The sequence below is a fragment of the Ursus arctos genome, unplaced genomic scaffold (genome assembly GCF_023065955.2).
Source record: "Ursus arctos isolate Adak ecotype North America unplaced genomic scaffold, UrsArc2.0 scaffold_16, whole genome shotgun sequence".
In the NCBI taxonomy this organism is placed as follows: domain Eukaryota; kingdom Metazoa; phylum Chordata; class Mammalia; order Carnivora; family Ursidae; genus Ursus; species Ursus arctos.
In genome coordinates this window covers 39,730,045-39,752,701 of record NW_026622830.1, presented here as the reverse complement: position 1 = coordinate 39,752,701, position 22,657 = coordinate 39,730,045, and the positions used below count along the sequence as shown (strand labels likewise).

At 39.7% G+C, this 22,657-nt stretch overlaps 1 protein-coding gene across 3 annotated transcripts in view; it reads right to left on the bottom strand.

Moving 5' to 3' along the window:
- Nucleotides 1-22,657, bottom strand: part of MACROD2 (mono-ADP ribosylhydrolase 2) — a 1,872,659-nt gene that overhangs the window by 4,565 nt on the left and 1,845,437 nt on the right. For all 3 annotated transcript variants that reach the window (XM_057312671.1, XM_057312670.1, XM_057312672.1), the window contains 2 exons: nucleotides 7,299-7,376; nucleotides 4,374-4,442 (listed from right to left, as the gene is read on the bottom strand). In XM_057312671.1, coding sequence (XP_057168654.1) covers nucleotides 4,381-4,442; nucleotides 7,299-7,376 — 140 coding nt within the window. In that variant the 3' untranslated portion in view covers nucleotides 4,374-4,380. The remainder of the gene's footprint in view (nucleotides 1-4,373; nucleotides 4,443-7,298; nucleotides 7,377-22,657) is intronic.

Sequence of the window (22,657 nt, the reverse complement as noted above, 5' to 3'; positions counted from 1 at the left end):
AGAACTGGAGCAGACGATCTCTGAGTTAATTTTCTATCTGGTGTTCCTTTGAATCTTTAAAAAAGTACTCTTTGAGGTGTGTATGTGTTTATAAAAGCAGTAGTATGCTTGCTGCAGACAGCATTTAAAATAGACGAAAGTAGGTGAGAAGAAAAAAATCCTACATAATCCCCCCATTGATGATAACTTCTGCAGTTAATATTAGGGAGTAGTTCCTGATAGTATTTTTCTAAATCTTTTATACATAGATACACAACTATAAATTTTAATTTTAAAAATGAAAATTGCTCACATAAAGAAACTTACACACAGTATAATATACCTAGAATATATTCCCTTTGCAGATTTAATATGTGCTAATATTTCTCAAATTTCCTTGTGATCTTTATTTTACTTTTCAAAAATAAAAAAACTACAGTAAATTAAAGTATTTACAGATAATTTAATTTACAGATAAGTTAAAACTATTTCTCTTTCCTTCCCAGAGATTACCAAACCCTGATATCAGTGTGAATCAACTTGCATGTGTTTATATTTTTACACGAATATATATTCACAAATACACACATTAATAGAAAGTATGTATTTGTGTATTATAAAAAGCACATAAGTAGTCATTTTGTTTTACCCTGTTTTTAGCCACCCACTAATTATTTTTATAAATTTATAATCAATATATATTTTTTGATTTGCTTTTGTGTTTACCGTTTTCCTTGGCTTACACTTGCTTCCTGCACCTTACGCTTTCCTCTGGGTTCAGTTTTCTTCTTACCGTCGCGCATCCTTTAGTAGCTTTTAAAGAAAGGGTATGTGAGGAGCAAACTTATCTTTTTTCCCTGAAAAACGGCCGTTATTATCTTCTTAAATGATAGTGAAACTAGTATAGTACTCTATACTGACATTTGCTTCTATTCATGTTTTGAAGACTCATTATTATTCCACTATCTTCTGAACGAAATTCTCGATGTTGGGAAGCCTGCTGTCCACGCCGTACTTATTTGTTTTGAGGTTGACTCTTCTTACCCTCTAATTGTTTTATTTTTTTTTGCTCATTGCCTCTAGTGTTCTGCAATGCCTGTGTTGGGTTTATTTTAAACATGTCCTTCTTGTGACTTACTCTTCTTTTAACTAAAAACTCATGACTTCTATCAGTTTCTGATAAATCCTCAGCCGTTATCTTTCAAATACTACCTACTGTCTCCTTTTAGAATGCGTACTGGAGACAAACACGATGGCCGTTCTTCTCCCAGCCCTCATGTCTCCTCATGTGTCGTTCGTATCACTACATGTTTATTGGCTTTTTTCAAATTGTTCTTAATTTTTCATAGTGTTGCCCTTTCTTAACAGTTTTATATCTGCTTTTTATCTTTTTTTGTCATTTAAATGTACTTATTCTATAAGATCTTCAGAATTTTCTACTCCCTCAAGTTTTCATGGTGCTGATCACCCTGTCATTTCACCCACCGAATCTCGCTTACGGTGGATCAATACCTTGTGTGTTCTGTAAGTCTTAAAATTGTGAATTCATACTCAGAGAACTTGTTTTTCTCCTGTGGGAATTCCAAGTGATAGGTTCACATTTCCATTTGTTATCTATAGCAGGAATAATACTGGTCTATAATCAACCATTAAATATACAGTCCATGTATTGCTGTCTGACTTTGGGTGACATAAGTTTGCGTATCAAATTCATGGTGCATTTGTGTTTTCTACTTGTCACGGGAGCCTTTTTCCTTCCCCACACAGCACTCTGGGCAACACGAGTCTCCTTATTAACTTTCTTGAGCTGGAAATCCCAGATTTATCTCTGGAAAGGTATCAGTTCTAACATCTCCCCTTGAGTGGCTCCAAGTCCCAGGTGGGCATTAGAATGAAGGAACAAGCCATAGGGCCTATCTCTGCATCAACGACCCATCTGCAGCCCTTAGGGCCACTGCATCTGTAGCTCACCACACTATTGCTTTGGTTTTCAAATTCCTCTTTATTTCTGGCACCTTTGCTTTCATGTCAGTTGAGCTGTGTATTTAAATTTTTTTTAATTATAATTTACCTCTCATTTCTTAACATTTGTACTGGGAGATGTTCTGTATTACCCCACCTTTTCAGTTACCTGTTGCTACATCACAAACCACCCCAAAACTTAGTGGCTAAAACCAAAATGGTTTATTATTTTTCATGATTCTATAGGCTTGGGCTCAGCTGGGCAATTTATCCGCTCCAGGTGGTATCCACTGGAGCCAGAGCATCCAAAATGGCCTCTCGGTTTCCAGAATCTCTCCATGGGGCCTTCCTCATTCTATAGTACAGCTTGAGCTTCTTAGTGGATGGTCGGATTCCAAAGGCAGGCATTCTGAGAGTCTAAAAATGGAAGTTACAAAGCCTCTTAAAGTGTACCTTGGTAACTGCCACACTTGGACTGCCATGTTTCTCTAGAACCAAAGGTTCAGATTCTATAACTACCTTTACATGACCTCAAATACCTGTTGAAAAATTATTTTTACGTTTGCAGAGTGTTCTGTTGATTCATTGAGTCATTCCCCTATTGTCATTTACGATAGTCCCGATTTTTTACAATTACAAATTATACAACACTAAATATTCTCGCATTGTATCTTGGAACTCTGTAATTCTAATTTGATTTCACTGTATTTCTTTAATTTCCTTGAGGGCGTGATGCATAGAACTAAAGGTTCCTTCTTCCTTTTGAACTATCACATAACCTCTACAAATTCAGCTCTGTAAATATTTCTGTGGGAGTCCCTCAAGTTCCGTGGGTCATAATGTTCTCTGTGACAACTGTGTTTAGCAACTCACTATTGTTCAGGGAGCAGTATGGTGTCATCAACTAATTTTGTCCTGGAGTGTTTGAACTTCCATTGATCACCCAAGGGACCCTGTGCAAGTCACTCCTCCTTCCTGGGATTGAGTTTCCTCAAACTAATCTTGAACTTGAAGTTTTGACAACTTATTCATTTGGGTAAAGGTATCGATTCATGTTTATGGTCAAGGAAAATATTTTGATATCAACCAAGGAAAACATTTATCCGGGTACTTTATTTAGATATTGATCACACAGGAAAATCATAGTGTCTATAAGAAAAATTCTAGACAAGAAGTCTATAGTTCGTTGGCAACAAAAGGGCAAAAGGTAAGGCAACACCCAGGAACTTGCATTTAAATTGTTCAGGTTTAGTCTCACTTCATTACTTTTTAATGGAAACTTCTCTACCGTACCATTTCTGCAGCTTAGCAGGATAATTTTAAATACATGAACAAGGTTAAAAAAAAAGAAGAAGAAATGTTTGTAAGACTATATTTGTATGACTTTTATTTTTTTAGCAGTCCTAGGCTATACGCTTGCTACACAAATGCTATGATATTTAGTTTTAAATGATGTTCAAGACCATGATGGGAAGGACAGGTGCCTACTTTCATACATGCTCAAACTTTGGTCTGCTGTGATGCTGGAGCTCAAGAGTCTGGTGCAACATGACCTTCTGGGTGAGTGCAGAGACCTACCAAGAAGATGTAAGGGAGTGTGGGAAGGTGCTGAGAGCAGTGGTGCTACCACAACTGTGTTTTACACTGGATGACCCACAACTCATCTATCCCAGAGGATTTTTCCCAGTTAGTATTTTCAGCTGGGAATCAGAATAGCGAGCTTGACTTCTCCCCGCTCATGCTTCTCACCAGCCCTCAAGATACGGAAAGGGGTTATAGACGCTTATCATTTTAGATAAATTTCAGTCTCTGCTGAGAGATTTAGAATGTTGGTTTAGAAAAACTCTTCAATGTGATCTGACCCAGACTATGATTTTTTGAGGGAGTTCCCTGAGGCTCGTTCAACTCAACAAATCCTGTACAGACACACAGGTCTACAGGTCGTGGTGTGACAGCAAAGGACACAAGTCAGGCTTCTTTCTGCCGAAACACACTCGAGTGCCTTTCCATACTCTCCAGGGTAGAGATTTAGTGCTATGCTTAAAAACAGGTATACTAAGCAACTCAGCAGGTAGCTTCTGGAAAAGCGATGCTTCGGAATCAGCTTGGGGTTGCTGAAATAATTTGATCCCTCCAGGAGGCCAGGAGGTTAGTGGATGGAAACATTTTTTTCCTGTTGTCAAAACTCAGAAAACCAGGGAACTGCACATTTGAATATGCTGTGGCTTATCTTTCCCCCCCTCAAAGGATGGTAGGCTTCTTGGGGTTATCTTGGCTCCTTCCACTGTGTCATTTGGTACAAGGATTTTTAAAGTTTAGCCCGAGCCACACTGTGGGACTCGGCAGAACTGAGGGAAATCCAATATGCCATTTACAAACACTTCCCATGGCTGGTGTAATCAATTGACAATCCCACTACAGGGGCAACTTACCTACTAGTTAATCTTCTTGCTGACTCTCTGTTGGGTCATTTACACTGTCAACCTGACTATTCATTTCAACTGTAACCAGAAAGGAAAACAAAAAAGGTTAAATCTTTATGAAATCCAAATCTCTTGAACACATTAAAATAGCCTGTGAGTTGTTACATTCCTGATCTCCTATCTTATACCTCTTTTCAGATCCTTTTCATTCATTCAAGATTTAGGGAGTGATTCTTGTAGATTTTTACCAGCAGGGACCAGGGAGGGTAGAACTGCCTCTTACCGAACTGTAGAAGCTGAGTCGTCATGTTATACTAGATTTTTGGGTTGACATTTTGGGTGTATTTATTACCATCCTGGAGGTAAATCCAAAGGCCTTAATAGATGTCTAAGAAAATAAAAAGAAGGCAAAGCAAAACAGATCATTGCCATGTGGAGAGGTAGGCAGCTCTCTCTGAAATGGCAATGTCAGTAGGCCTGTTTGGTTTGCTAGGTTTTCAAGTCTCAATTTCAAAACGGACTCTTTAAACTTGCCAAGGGTGCAGCAGCAATGGATGCTCTGCAACAGAAAGCTAAACATCTAAGGGCTCACACAGCAATGATCAAACCCCGCTTTTACTTTAACTGTGCGTATTGTTCTATGCGAGCATTTGCATAAAACAGACTGCATAATTAATACCATTGTCCAGAAGTATTCCAGAGCAGGCAGAGCAGTCACTCTGGAAATTTTCAAGGGTCAGTAGGTTCAATTAGATGGATATTTTTAAAGCATCAAAGCCCATATTATAAACAATATACCAATGGAACAAGGGCCAGACCACATGTAACAATGTAACGGATGAAAAAGCCCTGCAGCAGCAGCCTGGGCAACCCAACCACAGCCTCTGCAGCAATCAGCTTAGGATGGTCAGGACTCCGGCAGTGACTGCCAGCTTCACTCTAGTTTGCCCCGTGATTCCAACGCAGGACCCAACAGGGAAGGCCAAATATGTTCCCGAACCAGTCACCCAGTTGGCCCAAATCCCGCTTCCCCATGCCAAACACCTCCAGTCAGAGGATGTTTGAAGTCTTTTCTTAACTATAAAGGTTTCCCGCTTCTGTGCCTGCCTTTGAGCCCGCCAACACAAGTGATAACGGCTGACACCCTGGCTATCATACCTGAATAAGCAACCTCTGTTTGTTCTTGGTGGGGTATTCTCATTTATTTGCACAAAATCAATGATCCAAAGCTCTTTTTCTCAAAGAGGAAAATTCGATTAAAGTAAAATAGTGGCAGATGCTGGTTTTCACACTCCAAAGAGGCTTGAAAGAGGGAATGACATTGAAGGGCCTACCACCCAACTTTCTCAAGGAGGAAGATTTTAAAAGCAGGTCTCCATTCCACCTGCAAACTATCCTGGGTTTCTAATGATGTGTGAGCTTTTTCTGAACCTCAGGTATAAACCGGCCAGATGCACCAATGTTACCTATGTAAGGAGAATAATGCATGAACTTTCCAGCCTGGTCTATAAAATTACTGTAAGGTTGCCTATCTCAATGAGGGAGCATGCAGAATAAAATATAGGAGAGCATCCCTTCTCTGTTTCTTCCTCCAACCCAAGGGTCACTGGTTCCAAAACCTATTAATAAATGTTAATATAAAAAGCATCCCATGATCAAATAAGTTTGGGAAAAGCAATGGTAAACCATGTTGACAAATTTCCTTATGGCTGAGACTTCTGAAAGCCTATAACACGCATGAAGAATCTCAAAGTGAGGACTAAATCTTAGTATTTCCCATGTTTATTTCTCTTTTATTCAATGAGCATCATATGGGCCTGTTATTTTTCAGAACATGTTTTGCAAAGAACTAGTTAAGAACCATGTCTGTAATGTCACAACCAGGCTGTAGCAGGTTTCATTCAACTGAGCATGACTAACTTAAATGGATCTGAGGTTGAAAAACATTTTTCTCCTAAGTAATGCATGCCCTTGAGTGAAAAAAAAATCGGTTTGTATGGAAGGGCTTATGATTAAAGGAGGAAATTCAGATGATGCAAAGCTTATAGTAGGGTGGAATACCTACTATAAAAAACTCTATTTAAAACCACCAAATAAATTCACCAAGTAACATCTACCCGTTGAATTTTTCCCAAGGTCATTATCAACTCAAAGAATTTGCTTTTTTTTTTTTTTTTTTTGCTAAAATGAACCAAATAACAAGGTATATACGAATGTTTTATCACCAACCAATTCTGGTTCTCCTGAGCTCTGGGGGCCAGTAGAATCAAATAGTTATCAAATCATATATTCCCAAATAATTGGTTTTTTTAATGCAAGTTATATTTCAAAGCATTCTCTCCATCATTATACAGGGGCAAGGGTATATTAATATTTCTCAGACTCAGAGTATTCAGATGCCTTCAAAATGAGATGTGAATAAAGACAGACTTTTGTAAACTGATTTCTAAGGTGCTTTTAAAGACCCACTATGTTTTTGGCCAAGCCATCTGAAGTGATAGAGTGAGGTAAAGTGATGAAGGTCCAAGATGACCTTAGCCCAAACTCAAGCTGGGGCTCTCCTGAATGTTTCCCTGAGTCCCTACAGAGCAGGGATAACTTTAGGTAAGTACTTTTTGTCGAAGTAAGTGATATGCCCATCAAGTTCACCAGCTGGACTTCAGTCCAGGTTATCCTTGGAATTACCCACTATGGCCTCTGTATTACGAGGTGTGATTAACCTGAGATAGTGTTCTAAAACAGCTAGCATCGTTTTTTTTTTTTTTAAAGGCTGCCAATTTTATTAGTTCCTGGTAGAACATGGTTTTTGAACTTTACCTTGTTCTAATTGAATACGTTGCTTCATAGAATAGATAGCTCCTTTAATCCTAGATTACACAGAGAAAATGTGTCAGATTTGTAGTTTGCATGAGCTCAAACAGCTCAGAACTTTACCATCAGTACTTGGAGAGTTTTCTGTGTTGCCAGAGCCTTCGCTTTGCACAGGAACTTTAGGTGTGTCCTCGCCTTGAGCTGAAAGAAAGAAGATAGTCCTTGATTAATAGAGAATTAGAACAGCCTGACTGCCAATTGTTCTCCATTGCCCTCTTAAATTTAAAAATACTCCTGGGATTCAACTTCTTTTGCAGAAAAGGTTAAGGGAGGAAACCGTGGGTTGAGTTGCCTCAATTCTTTAGTGCTGTCATCTAAATTCTCTTTAATTTGTGAGATAATCGCATACATACATACACAATTTCTCAAATAAAAAATCTGGTAGCATGAATGCAGGGAAACTTGGTTTAATCAGAAGAATCTACAATTTAAATTTAGGGAAGTGTGTGTGTGTGTGTGTGTGTGTGTGTGTGTAAGTTTACGCAGCTTAACCTTTGGAGAGAAAAGGGAAAAAAGAAAACCTGTTTTGCCTTAGTCATGCCTGAAAGCTGAAAGATTCATTTTCCTGGCAGTGAGGTTTTTTTGTTTCAACCCAAAATGAATGGCTTAGATGCTTTCCCAGGAGATGTGCTCAGATGCTGCCATTTTGAATTGCTGAGAATCAAGTCTTTAGTTAATTTCTGTTGTGATTAATCCCTATTTTGCATAGCTTCAGAGGACGCGTCGTCCATTGGCTGTGGCTGACGCTATACAACATGCTTAAATGTAGTAGGAAGTGGATTGTTTTTTCTTATTGTGAGGAATTTTCTGGATAGCCTAAAGGACAATAATATCTTCCATCTTAGTTAAATATGCATTACGTTTTCACAACTTGAAGACCAAGGGCATTTAGAAATATAGATACAGATAAAGGTCTGGAAATCCATCATTTCAAAACTTGTATTATTTCTATATTTTTTAAAGCAGAAGTTTGAGTGCATTTTCATTACATGAGTACTTATTGAGCTCAGAGTATGTTATATTTGGTGTGCTTGTGGTGAGGTTCAAGCAGGGATGGTAAAGATCCAGTTTACAATCTCTTCAAAGGAAGGTATCTTCAAAGATAGAACTTGCCCTCTTGGTAATGATTTACTGAAGCTGACAATCATGAAGTATGATTCAAAGATGACCAATCTCCGAATCCTGGTGGATGGACGGTAGGAAGGTCAGTACTTGAAGACGTATAAAACAAGTGGAGTGGGGGAAGGTGAAGAAAGCCATTTTAGATTTGAAATCTGAAGTTCAGGGCCATATAAGTCAAGATGCCAAACAAGCTTTTGCATCCAGTCCTGAGGAAGTGAACTGTGAATAGGCGTGTGTGTATTTGTGAGATGTCAATATAGCAGTAACATCGATGAAATGAAGGTAGATGAGAGAAATCAGGAAAAGGATAACAGAAGAAAAGAAATGACTGACAGATCTCAAGCCTTCGATGTGAAAGTCACTGTGCCCATAAGTTGTTTTCATTAGCTCCTGAGGATGAGGCTGGGAAAACTTAAACCTTCCAACTGGACCTAAAACAATATCATATCCTTTCTCACTCCACCAGTTCTAGAAAGCGAACCGTTTTCAATTTCTCATCAACACATTCCTCTAGGCACAATTACAGAAGAAATCGTTGATGGATTTCTCTAAGCCTTGGAGCAGGAAATCTTGGTTAATTATGCTTCAAAATAGAATAAAGAAAAAATGGAATATTTGATTTTATATAAACATAATAAACTTTTGGATGGAAAAATACCATAAGACATGTTTAGAAGAAAAGTATTATAAATTGAGGAAAAATACTTACACCTTTTATCATAGACAAATGGTTAATATCTTTAATAATCTTCTAAGAGATTAAGAAGATCGAAAACTGGGTAGAAAGTTGAGCAAGAAATTTAACAGACAGTTCATAATAAAAAAATGGCCTGTAGTCATGTGGAAGATGATTCACTTTGCTCATAATGAAAGAAATGCAAATTGAAATTACACTGAGAAAGGGATTTCAGCCTAAGGTGAATTATCACGATGCAGACTAACCCTCCTACCAATAACAGAAACAATGGAGAGATTGTTTAAGAAACTATTTTCACCCAATAGAGAGCCATCAATACAGCACAAGCTTGAAGAGGTACAAAATTGTGAGGCTGACATTCCACATGTGCCAACAAGTTGAACAGAGCCTCCAGATGTCTTATGAGGCCTGGGGGGTGGGGAGGGGCAAAACTTGGAGATCAGGGTTAACCAAGGAATAGGTGCCAAGGAAATTACCTCACATCTTCTGTGGGGGCACCCGAAGGGTTATATTCTGGGGGTAAGGATGAACTTGATATAGACCAGCTCTTGAAATAACTTAAGTCCAACTTATAATCAGTTCAATTCCTGATTATATGGCAGTGCTCTGCTCAATCCTACTGGCCTGACAGAAGAAAAAGAAATCTTTTCCAAAATGAGATAAAACCACCCAGAGCCTCAAGCTATCTCTACAATTATTCACACACAGTGTCCAGCATTTAATAAAAAATTATCTGGCATTCCAGAAGAACAAGAACAAACCACTGAAAACCAAGAGAATAAGACGATGTATGGAGACATGTTAGAGATGTAGATATCATAGACACAATTTTAAAATAGTGATTAACAGCACTACTGATGCTCGATTTTAGCCCAAGGAGACCCATTTAAGCACTTTCTAATCTCCAGAACTGTAAGATAATAAATTCATGTTGTTTCAGGCACCGAGTGGTAATCTACTAAGCAGCCATACAAAACAAATATTCACCCTTTCTTTCCTCCTCCTTCTTCCTCCCTCTGTCTCTCTTTCCAATTTAGCTTCTGGAGCTCTATTTATTCTCTAAGAAAGTTTGGGCCACTGTGGAGCAGAGACCAAGGCCCCAGCCAGCCTGTGTCTGAGGCCTCGAAAACTCCCACCAGCAGGACAGACCGAACACCTGAGAGAAGAAATGGGTCCTGCGAACTGCGGCATGGGCTGGGTTCGGCAATTCACAGATTCAGGACGAAGTCCTTTTCCAATTTGCTTTCCGAAACATCCATTTCATCTGCACCCAAGATCCTGCAGTAAAGCAGCCTTGCACTGTTCCTCGCGGAATCCAGGTTGTCACTAGATTGTCTGTGTTTCCAAAGGAGCATCTGCTCAGAGCCAAGGCGACCGCTAGGTGATAGCCATACTAACTGGAGGCGGGATTAGCCAACCCTCTAATTCCAAAGTGTTAAGCTTTGGAGCACAAAAAGTTAAACACCTTCTTGCAACACATTGTAAACATGTCAGTGTGTTTAACATGTTAACTGTCCTCTGTTCCCCTGCCCACGTGTTTAGAAAAGAAACAGGTTATGATGTTTAACTAGTAAATGGATGTATGTGCTTATAGCAGCTAACACTTTTTAAACACTTGTGGATGCTTAAAATTATGATGTGTTTAAGATTTGAACACGTTTGCTTTTCTATACTCTTAAAAAAATAAAATAAAATAAAATAGTGATTAATGTGCTTAAGAATTAGATGCCAATTTGGAGAATTTCCATGGCAAAAAAGTTTATCAGATAACTAGACACTACTTAAAATGTAAGATGTAAATTCCAGAACTGGAAAATATACTATAATTGAAGTTATTATCAGTAGGTGAATTTGGCGGCCAATAGACATAGCCAAAGGAGGGATTAGTAAACTGAAAGCTAGATTAGAAGAAAATATAAAGTACAGATGAAAAATACAGAAAAGAGGTAGTAGACGTGAGATAGGGTCTATCCTATGTGTAATGTGACAAAAGCAATATTTAAGATATAATGGCCAATTTCCCTAAATTAATCAAACTACTATTTTAATTATCAAACCAGTTTTAAAAGTGCTCTGATCTCCAAACAGCATTAAAGCAAAGCAAACCTCACTCAGGCCAGTCGTTGTAAAAGTGCTGAAAACCAAGGTTAAAGAAAAAATATAAAATTATCTAGTGTATAAGGATCTATTAACATCAAAATAGCAACGACAGGCCTTACAGATGCCTTGTCAGCAAAAATAATGGAAGACAGAAATAATGCAATGGCATCTTCAAAGTGCTAAATGAAAAATCACCAGTACAAAATTTCATACCAAACAAAAGTGTCTTTCGAATTTGAATTTGGAAAAAAAAAATTTCAGGGAAAAAGAATCAGAATTTGTTCAGGGATGAAAACAGTAGACCTACACTGAAAGAGTAGTTTTCACCATACTCAAAAACCAATTCCAGGTAGATTTTAGAACCAAGTGTGAAAAGTAACTTGGAAAAAGACCCTCACGTCATTAGGCAAAAAGTCCTTACACGGGAAAAACAAAACAATAACCATCAGGGAAAAGACTGATAATCTAAACTAAACAACACTAAAACGAACATCCTTAATCTCTGGAAACACACCATTAAGAAAGTAAAAAATATCTGAATATATATTTGTGGAAGAATATATTTGTGATATATATTACTGACTCCTGCACTGAATAAAAGGAAATAAATATACGAAATAACAGAGAGACAGGGAACCCAATAGAAATGGGCAAGACACAAATATCTCTTAAGAGGATATCCTGTTAGTCACTTAAGTTTTTTGAATGACTTTTGCCAAATCTCAGCATTTAGAAGCCTTGGCTTTTTCACTTTTAAAATGACTACAGAATGTTCTAACTCCTTGTCTAACTTATAAAATGTTCTAACTCCTTGTTTAACTTGGAGACACCGTCAGAACTAATTAACACATAACAGTATTGTTACTTTTTATAAGAAATGATTACCCTGAAAGGGAAATTAATTGACCTGACACTAAACATTACTTCCCTGACTTTCCCTAGAGGGTTGCTGTTTGTAAAGGGATCTAAGGATACCTGTGGCTGATTCTTCCGTGAAATCTCTTTCAAGGTCATTACTATCAATGATAATAACCCTTTGGTGATATTACTACGCAGGAACCTCTGTGGCATCACGGGGAACTTTTTATCTAACAGGCAGGATGCTAGTCAATTAAACAGTGCTCAATGGAAATGAAGGTGAAGAACTGGGTGAGAGATGAAGGAAGAAGTTGAAGAAAGCAAATCCCAAAAGGCAGATAAAAAAATAGTGAACATTTAAGATGCTTGCCTTACGCTTTCTCTTTTCAACCTCACTATTTTGTAATACAAAACATTCATCTGAGAAATTTCAGGTTATGTCACCATATCGACACAGATTAACATGAGACTCAATGGCAGGTTCGAGACCCATGACACAGAGAGATAAAAACAGAAATTAAAGCTGTATATTACCGCATTCCAGGAGCAGAGGGAGGCGTTGCCTGTCAGATCTACTTCCAAAGACACTAAAGGTATATTTGATAGACGTGATTAATTTATTTACTATCATACATACGCAGGATATGTGCATGTGGTATGAGTATATGACTGTATTTAGTGAGTGGTGCAAGTGTGTGTGTGTGTGTGTGTGTGTGTGATGTATTTGGGAAGAGGGAGAGGAATGACAGACATTTGTTACTCTGACGTGTGTGGTGTGGACCTGGTATTATTGCCCCTCCTGGGCAATGCAACTGAGTGCCCCAGAGAAATGAGTCCATTTCATACAGACAACAGAATCTGATCAAGACAGAAATTGCCTCTACAGCTTGTTTATTCCAGTTTGCCTGTCCCTCCCCCCACTTTGATTGTTACTGCTTGGAACACAAACCAGAGGTACATTTCAGGGCTCCTAGCAGGAGATGAAAGATCCTAAAATAGAAAGTGTCTGGGACATTTGGTACCTTTTTCATTTTCAATTACCAACAGCAACTGTCCTCCTCAAAGCCTTGATTATGGTAACCTTTTGTAGGTCAGTCGTATTACATAAAATAATAAATTCAGCAGGTCTCATCATAAAGAGAAGATACCGAGATGCGCACAGAAGGCAGTTAACCAGATTTTTAATACATAAACTTGGAGAGATGTTGGAGGATCCTTCAACTTTTTCTTTTGAGATTTGTGTTGACAATAAGCTCCATGCAACAAACAGAATGACAATTATTTCTCGAAGTATATAGTGGCAGAGGTGTCATGACAGCCAACGAGAGCAGAGCTGGTCTGGATTTACGGTGGTACTGATCCAAATTGAGGTGGTATTCTTGAACCATCTTGACAACTTTTGCCTTATCTATCTTCCAACTTCACTATTAATGTGGTGGATTAGGTAATTATTCTGAAATGTTCACTTCCTATCTTCTACCACCACGGGAGTCTATGTCACTATCCCTTGACATTGGACTTGGCCATGGAATTTGTTTTGGCCAATGGGATATTAGGAGAAATGAGTCAGAGGGTTGAAATATATACAGTTGGGGTATGGCCTCTTGTGCTCCTGCCTTTTAACCCAAGAGGAACATGCTTTAGGGAGCAACTGATTCAAGGAAAGCAACATGCTTTAGGGAAAGTATGACCTGGATTCAACTGATTCAAGGAAAGCAACATGCTTTAGGGAAAGTATGACCTGGATTCAACTCACAGCCTGACTTCCCTCCTCACCCAGAAACTAAACGTAGTCGATTCTCATATCCATGAACAAAAGACAGTTGATTATTTTTCTAAGCCATGAGATTGAAGATGGCTTGCTATGCCACATTATTGTGGTGATAGGTACCACTCTTACTAATACATTTTAATTGACTCAGTCTTGACATTGCTTCTTAATTTTGTCCCATAGCAATCATAGCTATAAAGTCATGAGCTTGATTTGTGCCTAGTTTTTTTTAACACATATTAATGCTTTAATTTATTTATTAATGTTAATTAAATTAATTTGTTAAAGATGTGTTCTTGCGGGAGATTTCTGTATTGAATTTTTGGAACATGGTCTGCCCATTAGATCATTAGTTCAGTTTTCCCTTCATTTTAGGGAGTTTTCTCTTCTGTATGTTGACTTCTAAATTTCAGGGACACCAACTGTTCCCACATAGAACAATTTATTCCCTCTCTCTTCTATATATATCATTTTTTCTCAAATTGTTTTAGAGTTTCTGTGTTCTTTTTCACTGTGATCATCTCAAGCCTTTTTTCTGTCTCAGTAACTTGGTCTTTGCTGTTCTTAATTGATTTACTTTGCTAATGGTTGAAAATGTGTCTCCTTCATGCTTACATTTCAGATCATTATGCCATTTTATCACCTTAACTTCAAGATCTTTAATGTTCTTTTGAAGTTCCTTTAGAGCTGTTACAGGGGATTTTCATCTTTGTCTGGAGTTATGTTTTCTTCCGCAATAGCTTCTTCATCTGTGTTTTGCTGGCTCGCATGCTCACTGGCTTCCTTCTTTCCTTCTCTCTGTCATGGCTTCCGTGTGCGTACAGGGCAAGATGTGGGACACGTATTCATTAGCATGCTTCTTCTTTCTCAAAGTATCTGTGGCCTGTTGGTCCTTCAGGAGCTACCTAGAAGAGTGTTTTCTTTTGAGGACTTTCTTTAGGAGAGGTAAAGTAGCCAGAGCTGTTTACCACATTAGTTGTTCTGGATTTCTCAAGCAAGAGAGAGAGAGAGATAGGCAGACCATCTTGGAGCTTCTCTATTCTCTTTTGCTGTTTCTATTTGTTTGTTTTTGTTTTTGTCTCAGTCTCCCAAACCAGGGAATAAACTCCACAAGAATGCAACACTGACTCCTAGGGTAGGGAGGGCAAGTCCTTCTTCACCTCTTCATGGAGGCTTCACCAGGGGCTCTCAAGCTCCTTCTCCCTTGCTTCTTGCACACTCAGAAGATTTTGCCTTATTTTTAAAAAAGATTTCATCTATTTAGTTGAGAGAGAGAGCACTGAGCAGGGGGAGGGACAGAAGGAGTGGGAGAAGCAGACTCCCCCTGAGTGGGGTGAGGTGGGGCTGGATCCCAGGACCCTGAGATCACTACCTGAGCCACCCAGGTGCCCCAAGATCTTGCTTTATTGATTTTCTCTTTTGTTTTCTGTTTGGTGAAATTCCTGGGTTTTGCTAGAGGTAATTAGTTCTAGGCATTTGTTACTGGTCTGCTTTTCCTCTCCCATTTTACTCCCAGCAGGAGATAATTGAAATGGAGAATTACAGAGGGTTTTCCTCTCTCTACAGGGAAGGGAAGAATAAAAGGTGTTCATGGCTGACTATACACTTTTGTGGAAATTTCCTTTGGGCTGCTTCTCTCCCAGTTAGGGAGGTAAATGGTAGCTAGTAAGGTCCTATTCAGGGTTACTTCTGAGCCCAGTAGATTTAGGGGGTAGGCTGGGGTGACACCATGCTCATGCTTTCAGCATGTCTGAAAATGTACCTTTTCTTTTGTTGGTTACCAGCCCATTCTTTTGTATGATTACTGTTTTTGTTGTTCTTCCTTTGCTTATTTTATTGATCTCCTTTCATACTGTTATTTGGGGGAGAGTGAGGTTTGAAATCTGACTTCACACCATCACCTTAAACCCAAGACCAGGTGCACAGACTGCTTTGATTTGTGTGACTGAGTATTCCCTACAAGTGTCACACACATTTAACCTTTGTCAGCATCTGGTTTTAGGAGTATTTATCAAATGACAGTTCTGATTATAGACTGGATGTTATAGCCTAAAAGTTTATGTCCCTCCAAATTCATATGTCAGAACTGCAATTTCCGATGTAACTATATTTGGAGATAGGGCTTTTATGGAGATAACTGTGGCTAAATAATGTTGAGGCCCTAATCTGATAGGGCTGTGGCCTTATAAGAAGAGAAAGAGAGAGAGAGAGAGAGAGAGAGAGAGAGAGATCTCTCCGTCATGTGAGGACACAGTGAGAAGGAGGTCATCTACAGGCCAGAAAGAGAGCCCCCATCAGAAATCAAATTGGTTAACTCCTTGAACTTAGGACTTCCCAGCTTCTAGAATTCGAAGAAAACTAATTTCCGTTATTTATGTATCGTACTTTGTTATGGCAGTCTGAGCAGACTGATATACTTGATTTCTATTTAGTTCGTACTTCTTTGGGACAAAGGTATAATTAGAAACCATCTGTCCCCTACCTAATCTACTTTCTCCCAAAACCTCCGTGTTAAAGCTCCTACTTGACCACACTACCTCTTTCGATCACTTGGACAAACACTATAGACATACGCCCATGGCTCCCTCTCCAAAGTCAAATAATGAACGATTAAGCCGACAGGATCATGCAGGTGGAAAATTCACATGTTTCTACAAGATACTCTTTCCATGGCAACACACTTCTTCATGCATTAATTGGGAATATTCTACTCTAATCAAAATCAGAAGCTGTCTTTAGTAGGAGATGAAAGGTAGTGATGGTAGCTGGGGTGGGCGTGAGATCATAAGGTCCACAAATTCTTCTTTTATGTTTTATCAGATGATATGCCTCTGTACAGTCATTTGAGAATGGTTTGGAAATTCATCATTAGTGACTGTCCAAATAACTACTGCACAGAAAAACCCAATATTTAGGAAGAAAAGAAAAAAAATGTCCACCAAATATTTCAGTGCCCACCGTGGGCTGGGAGACAAAATGAATGAGGCATATTGCTACCTTCGTGAAGTTCAGAAGCTAGCTGAGAGAGAAAGAGAGAGAGACAGAGAGAGAGGGAGCTAACTGCTCGCAAGCCAATGACATTACTACCAAGAACTGCAGGAGCACAAAGGAGAGAGTGATTCACCTTTTCCGAAGAGGGTAAAGAAAAATCCTGGAGGACATGCAGAAGGCATGTAAGCTGGAGCCCGATGGCTGAATCAGTTTCGCATGTTTTGCACCCATGCTCGGTGTGTGGATAGGCAGAAATATCTCTTGACTGTAAAACATCTGAAGGACTCAGCTTTTCACATCTTCAGCCAGACTACTTGAGGCCCGGCCCTTTTCACTCTTCCTCCATTCCTCCACCCCCCTGCTGGTTGTGCTGCTCCCACAAATTCTAAAAAGCAGTTCACGTTCCTCTGTACTGGATCACAACCACGGAAGGCTTCCCAGGTGATGTCATGTTTGGCTTAACTGAGCGAGATCCTGATCAGATTCTACAAGTCTGGCTTTTTCTTTCCCTTTTCCAGGCCCCAATTAAGCATCTAATTCTCATTCAGCCTCATTCTGCATTCCCCATCCCCTCCAGGGCCTGGCAGGAATGGAGACTATAAGGAGGCCCTTCTCAGCCAGGGGCTGCCAGCACTGGTCTCAGATCAGGGTGTTTCTAGCAGGAATAATACAAATTGGGTGTCTCTCAAACTCCCCCACACACCATCACACATCCTTTGTGGCTTTTGTCTTTCTACAGCAACCAGATAAATCTGCACACAGCAGGGTCCTAGTGAACACAGAGGTACCTATTTTTTCCAGGGGAGTCTCTTGATTCTTTCACTCTAATAGGGTTTTAACTACGCAAGGAGCCACAGTGGGGCAGCTTTGGGCTTTTCAATGGTTCTTTATGTGGAATCTTTCATAAGGAAGGAACTTACTGCTGGCAATAACCAAAGCTGGATTCTCAGAAACTTCATCATACACTTAAGGCTACTGGAAGAAAGCACCTCTCACTGTTTTGGTTGAAATCCTGCACAATTAAGTATATAGCTCTTGAGTCAAGGAATAATGTAATCCTATGTATCCTTAATTATAGACCCCTTAATTATTTCCACTAGATTTTGCCCTTTCTGTATGTTACATTTTCCTAAATAGCACAATTTATTCCGAACATTTAGTAAGACCTAGCGTATCATCTTTGTCCATGACCAAAGTACTAGAAATCTATACCCAAGAAGAAAGCTGCATCCAAGAAAGGACTAACAGATTTACTGAAGCACCAGACGATGGTTATCTGAGGGCTCTGAACTGTAAGTAAGTATGTTCAGTTCTGCTACAATAATTCCATTTCTGGTCTTGGCCCCTCAACACCAATTCTTTTAGCTTCAAAAAAAAAAAAAAAAAAAAAGAAACAATTTTTCCTACTTGGAAAAGTTTTCAAACACACCTAGTATTAAATTCAAACCCATTTTCCATTCAGCTTTTCTTTACAAAACCCTATCACAGATACCTGGATCTTCATCTTTGAGTTTCTTTGGATTTGACCATTTTTATGCCTTCTGAGTGTCTGTCACTACCAGAGCAAACACACACACACACACACACACACACACACACACACACACCCTAAAAGACTGTCTAGGCCACATCCACTAAATATGTAACTGATATTAAACTCAGTCAGAAGACTTTTACTAAAGAGAATTCAGTTACCTGTGAGAAGTCGATGTTATGTTTGCCAATCTCTTCTGTTTAGGGGCTTTGTTCCCCTTTTTGGTTGTAGGTCTACGTTATTTCTTATTGTCTGAATAGGACTGCATTCCTCAAGGAATAAAAAAGACCCTTGACCATATTCCAGTCCAACCAAACCTTTTCACAGATGTGGACACTGGGCCTCAGAGAAGTGGCATGGTTGCCCCAGGCCACCCAGCTATGAGGTAAGAACTAAAATTTCTCCTAACTCCCCTCCTGAGCTATCTTTAATACTTTGCCCAACACCAGTGACAGTGGTGAGAGAGCTGAAATAAGACTGGAATTTGGGATGTTGATCCATTCGAAGGCAATGGACTTGAGTGTCTTTCACATCCCTAAGATGGCTTGGGTGGGGGAGGGTAGCACAAACTTATTCACAATGGAGAAAATAAGTTCCCGTCAGATGCCAGGGACCTCTCTGTGGTCAGCAGCAGCGGGCTCAGTAGAAATGATGGTGTGCTAAGTGTTTCCCCTCCCACAGGGTCTGCAGGGCCCTGGAGCATGGGTCATATTTCACTGCCATATATTTTAGAGCTGAAGCTTGGTGGTTTGATTATCCTTTTAAAGATGGGCTCACTCCGTGTCCTCTTTAATCTGGAAGGTTAATGTCACTCTGGAACTCCTACCCCTGGGGTTAGAAGTACCTGATGGCTTGGTTCAGAATTCAGGGAAAAGATTCTAAACATGAGCAGAATAGGGTTTCATGGCTTCCTTGGGCACCAGAGGATCTGAGGGCCCTGGGACTGAAGGGGGTGGTCAATCAACAGTGGTTGGGTCTGTGATGATGTCATCCTCCAGGCTTCAGGACACTCCCTGTGTTCATGCCGTAGCACTAGCTTCCTGGGGCTGACATCACTGGGCTGCCCAGTCCTCTCCCTGAACCCATGGACGCTGAGCATCTAAACCGGCCTGTCACTTTACAGCTTGATTGACTCCTGACTGCTGAATTTTGCTTTCATCTTGACCGATGATCTTGACTAAGGCACCCTGGTCTCTCCTGTAGTCAGGAATGCCTTGCTCATTCTGGGATTTTGACAACCAAGAGATTCCTAGCGCTCTGGCGGCCCTTTTGCCTCTTCTCTCAGGCTGTCATAGGTACTCCTTCTGTAGTTGTCAACCTGACTTCCTTTCCTGTGTGGAAACAGCAACTCCAGTGAGAGAATGGGCTTTGGCGACACCAAATAATAGACCTTGCACCTGCTTTATCACTTGACATTTAATCTCTTGTTCTAGGAGACAATTCAGGAAACTCTTTCATAGTAGAAAAAATAACATCCAGAGTTTCCCTTTCACTCAAAGAAATCGTAATCCTTTTTTTTGTTCATGCATTTTACCAAACTAGAGATCCTGTCACATAACCTCTCCAGCAAGATAACAATTCACCTTTGAGGAGGAGGCAACCCAATTTTGATTTATTGATCTCAGGCCACAATGCTTTTCTTAAAAAAAAAGAAAACTTCAGACTAGTCTATATGTGATTGTCAAATAAAAGCCTTTAGACCAGACTTTTTGAAGCTAATTTCCTTCAATTCACAGAATTATATAGACTTGTTTTGCTTGTAAATTTTTCTAGAAAGTCCAAAATAATGCATCAAGAAGCAGGAACATTCCCCCAGCCCTGCGGCCTCCCTTGGTAAATGGGAAGAGTTATACTGAAAGCTGCCCTTCAATTTCCGATTTCTGGTTTTGTTACATTTAATCCAGTTGCTATTTGACTGATTTTAATAGAATATCGGTTATTCGTGTGGTTGTAAACCTTGGAGAAGGAAAGAAGATGGGTTTTCACATAGTAGCAAGTGTGTGTCTTCCATTACAAAGAACCCTCTGCTAGAAGTGTGGTGGTGGTGGTGGTCGTCCTGCGTGCGTGCGTGCGTGCGTGCATGTGTGTGTGTTGGGGGAAAGCGGAGGGGTGCTCCTTAAGGTTTTATTATGCAGGAAAGAGGTTGTATCTATTTTGTGCCTAAATTGCTACTGCTGTATTTCATTGATTTGAGGACACATTTTTTTCCCCTACATTTTAACATCTGGGAAGTTGAGATGAATTGAATAATCAATGGCTCTACAATTGCTATTAACCTGGATTGAAGCCAAGTTCAGACAGAAGATTTACATTTGCTTGATAGTCACTGGACAACATTACCAACTGGAGATCAATTAAATTACACTCCCTGCCTGTGGTTTCTATGGACTACACTGGGATATGAATTTGGGACACAGACCTGCGGGATTAGCACCAGTTTGTGATTCAAGTTCTTCAGGGAGACTTTTTTTTGAAAAACCCACTTCCATCAATGCTGAAGGTAAGACACCCAAGTCTCCTGGCTTTTTGGAGCAGTTATTGTTGGGCAGGGCCATCCCTCCAGGCCACCTCTGAGTTTCCCTGCCGCTGCAGTGGACACAGCAGCCCCGGGTACTTGGACAGTTGCCCCCCTTGAAGCATCTCTCTGTTTCTCCACTAGCAGTGCTCAGATAGCGTGTTCAGCCCAGGCATAGGACAGTCCTGGGGGCCTGTGCATATGGAAGTCTGAGAATCACAATGAAGGAAGGGAGCCATTGGCTAATGCCCCAGCTTCCCTGTCCCTCCACGTAGAGATTCTGTGGTGTGCTGTACCCAGCTCCTCAGAGGGGCCTCAGTGGGACTGAGCCCATTTTCTCATAGTAGTAACCTGCTCATGAACCATACTTCATTAGTTCCTTCCCTTCCATCTCATTTCCCTACTTCTTTGCTTGTGCTTCTAGGGACCATCCCCCAAATGAACTACTTACACCCAAGGTCTGGCTCAGGATCTGCTTTAGGAGGCACACAGATTAAGGCACTGTCCCCTATTTCTCCTTTAACCTCACCCGAGGGTGTATCTCTTTGATGACTTATACTGAATTCTCCATTTGGGGATTTTTTTCTTACTCAGCGATAGTTAATGGAAGAGTAATTCTTATAACGGAAGGTATCTTAATTTCAATGATTATTATTAAAGAAAAATAAAACTGCTGGGATGACATAAGCAGACTGAATATGCAAAATGAGTTGTTAGCTCATCTCCCCCACCAATCAGTATAAAGTTTTAAATACTTATGAAATGTTCTGTCCACCCAGATCCAACTAAGCTGATTTGGCACACACGTGTCATGCTATGGGTCTCAGGTCTGACCATACTGTTCTAAAACTCATTATAGGAGATAATGGACACCAAACAGTTGCATTCCAGGGGCGATATTACCCTTTGGAATAGCCATTTGTTTTTTCAGATTTCTCACAGGTGACATGGAGGTTAATGAGCTAATGGCGGCACCAGTGACTCACCTGAACTTTTCAGAATGTGGTCCATGGACCATCTGCAGTAGACTCACTCAAAGATTATTATAAAATGTGCATTTCTAGGCTTCTTATCAAATATATCGAATAGGAATCTGTAGCTGGTAGGGCCCGGTAATCTGCATTTCAATAAGTCTTCCCCAGGGATTCCTGCATGCATGGAAGTTTGAGAATTATCTGCTTTTCCATGGTTTTTCATGAAAATAGCATCTTTAAGGTTCCTGGACCTCTTCCAGTACACGTGCTTCATGTATTGACTAGAAGAAATTTTATTATTAGCATAAGACCTATAGCAAATATTTTTTAAAAGATACCTGAAACATTAGGAATAGTATTATCTCAATAACATGTCCTTCTTAAAAGATGATAATTCCATAATTCCAGACAGAAATTCTGGAATTCATTCATTCATTTGACAAATTCTTATTCAATGTCTGTAATTTGTTAGGTTACGTGATTATAAGATGAATGGAGCTCTATCCTAATGCAAAGGCAATGACAGTATGAAGGACTGTGGCATCAGGGTTGAGAGCATGGATTTGAAGTGTGAATTTTGATTCTGCTACTTACTTGCTAAATGATTCTGGGCATGTTATTTAACCTCACTGAGATGCAGGTTTCTACTATGCACTTTTTAGTGCAAAGTGATGCCTACCTCACAAATAGGTGATGTATATAATGGAGCACTTAGTGGAGTGTTTGGCCCATAATAACTAATTATGAAAAGCTATGATTTGAGTAATAATAAAATGCATGATCTCCTATCAGGGCAGGAGAAGACATACGCAGTACAGACAGTACTTATACATGTGGATTCTGGGGCAAGATTTGCAGGG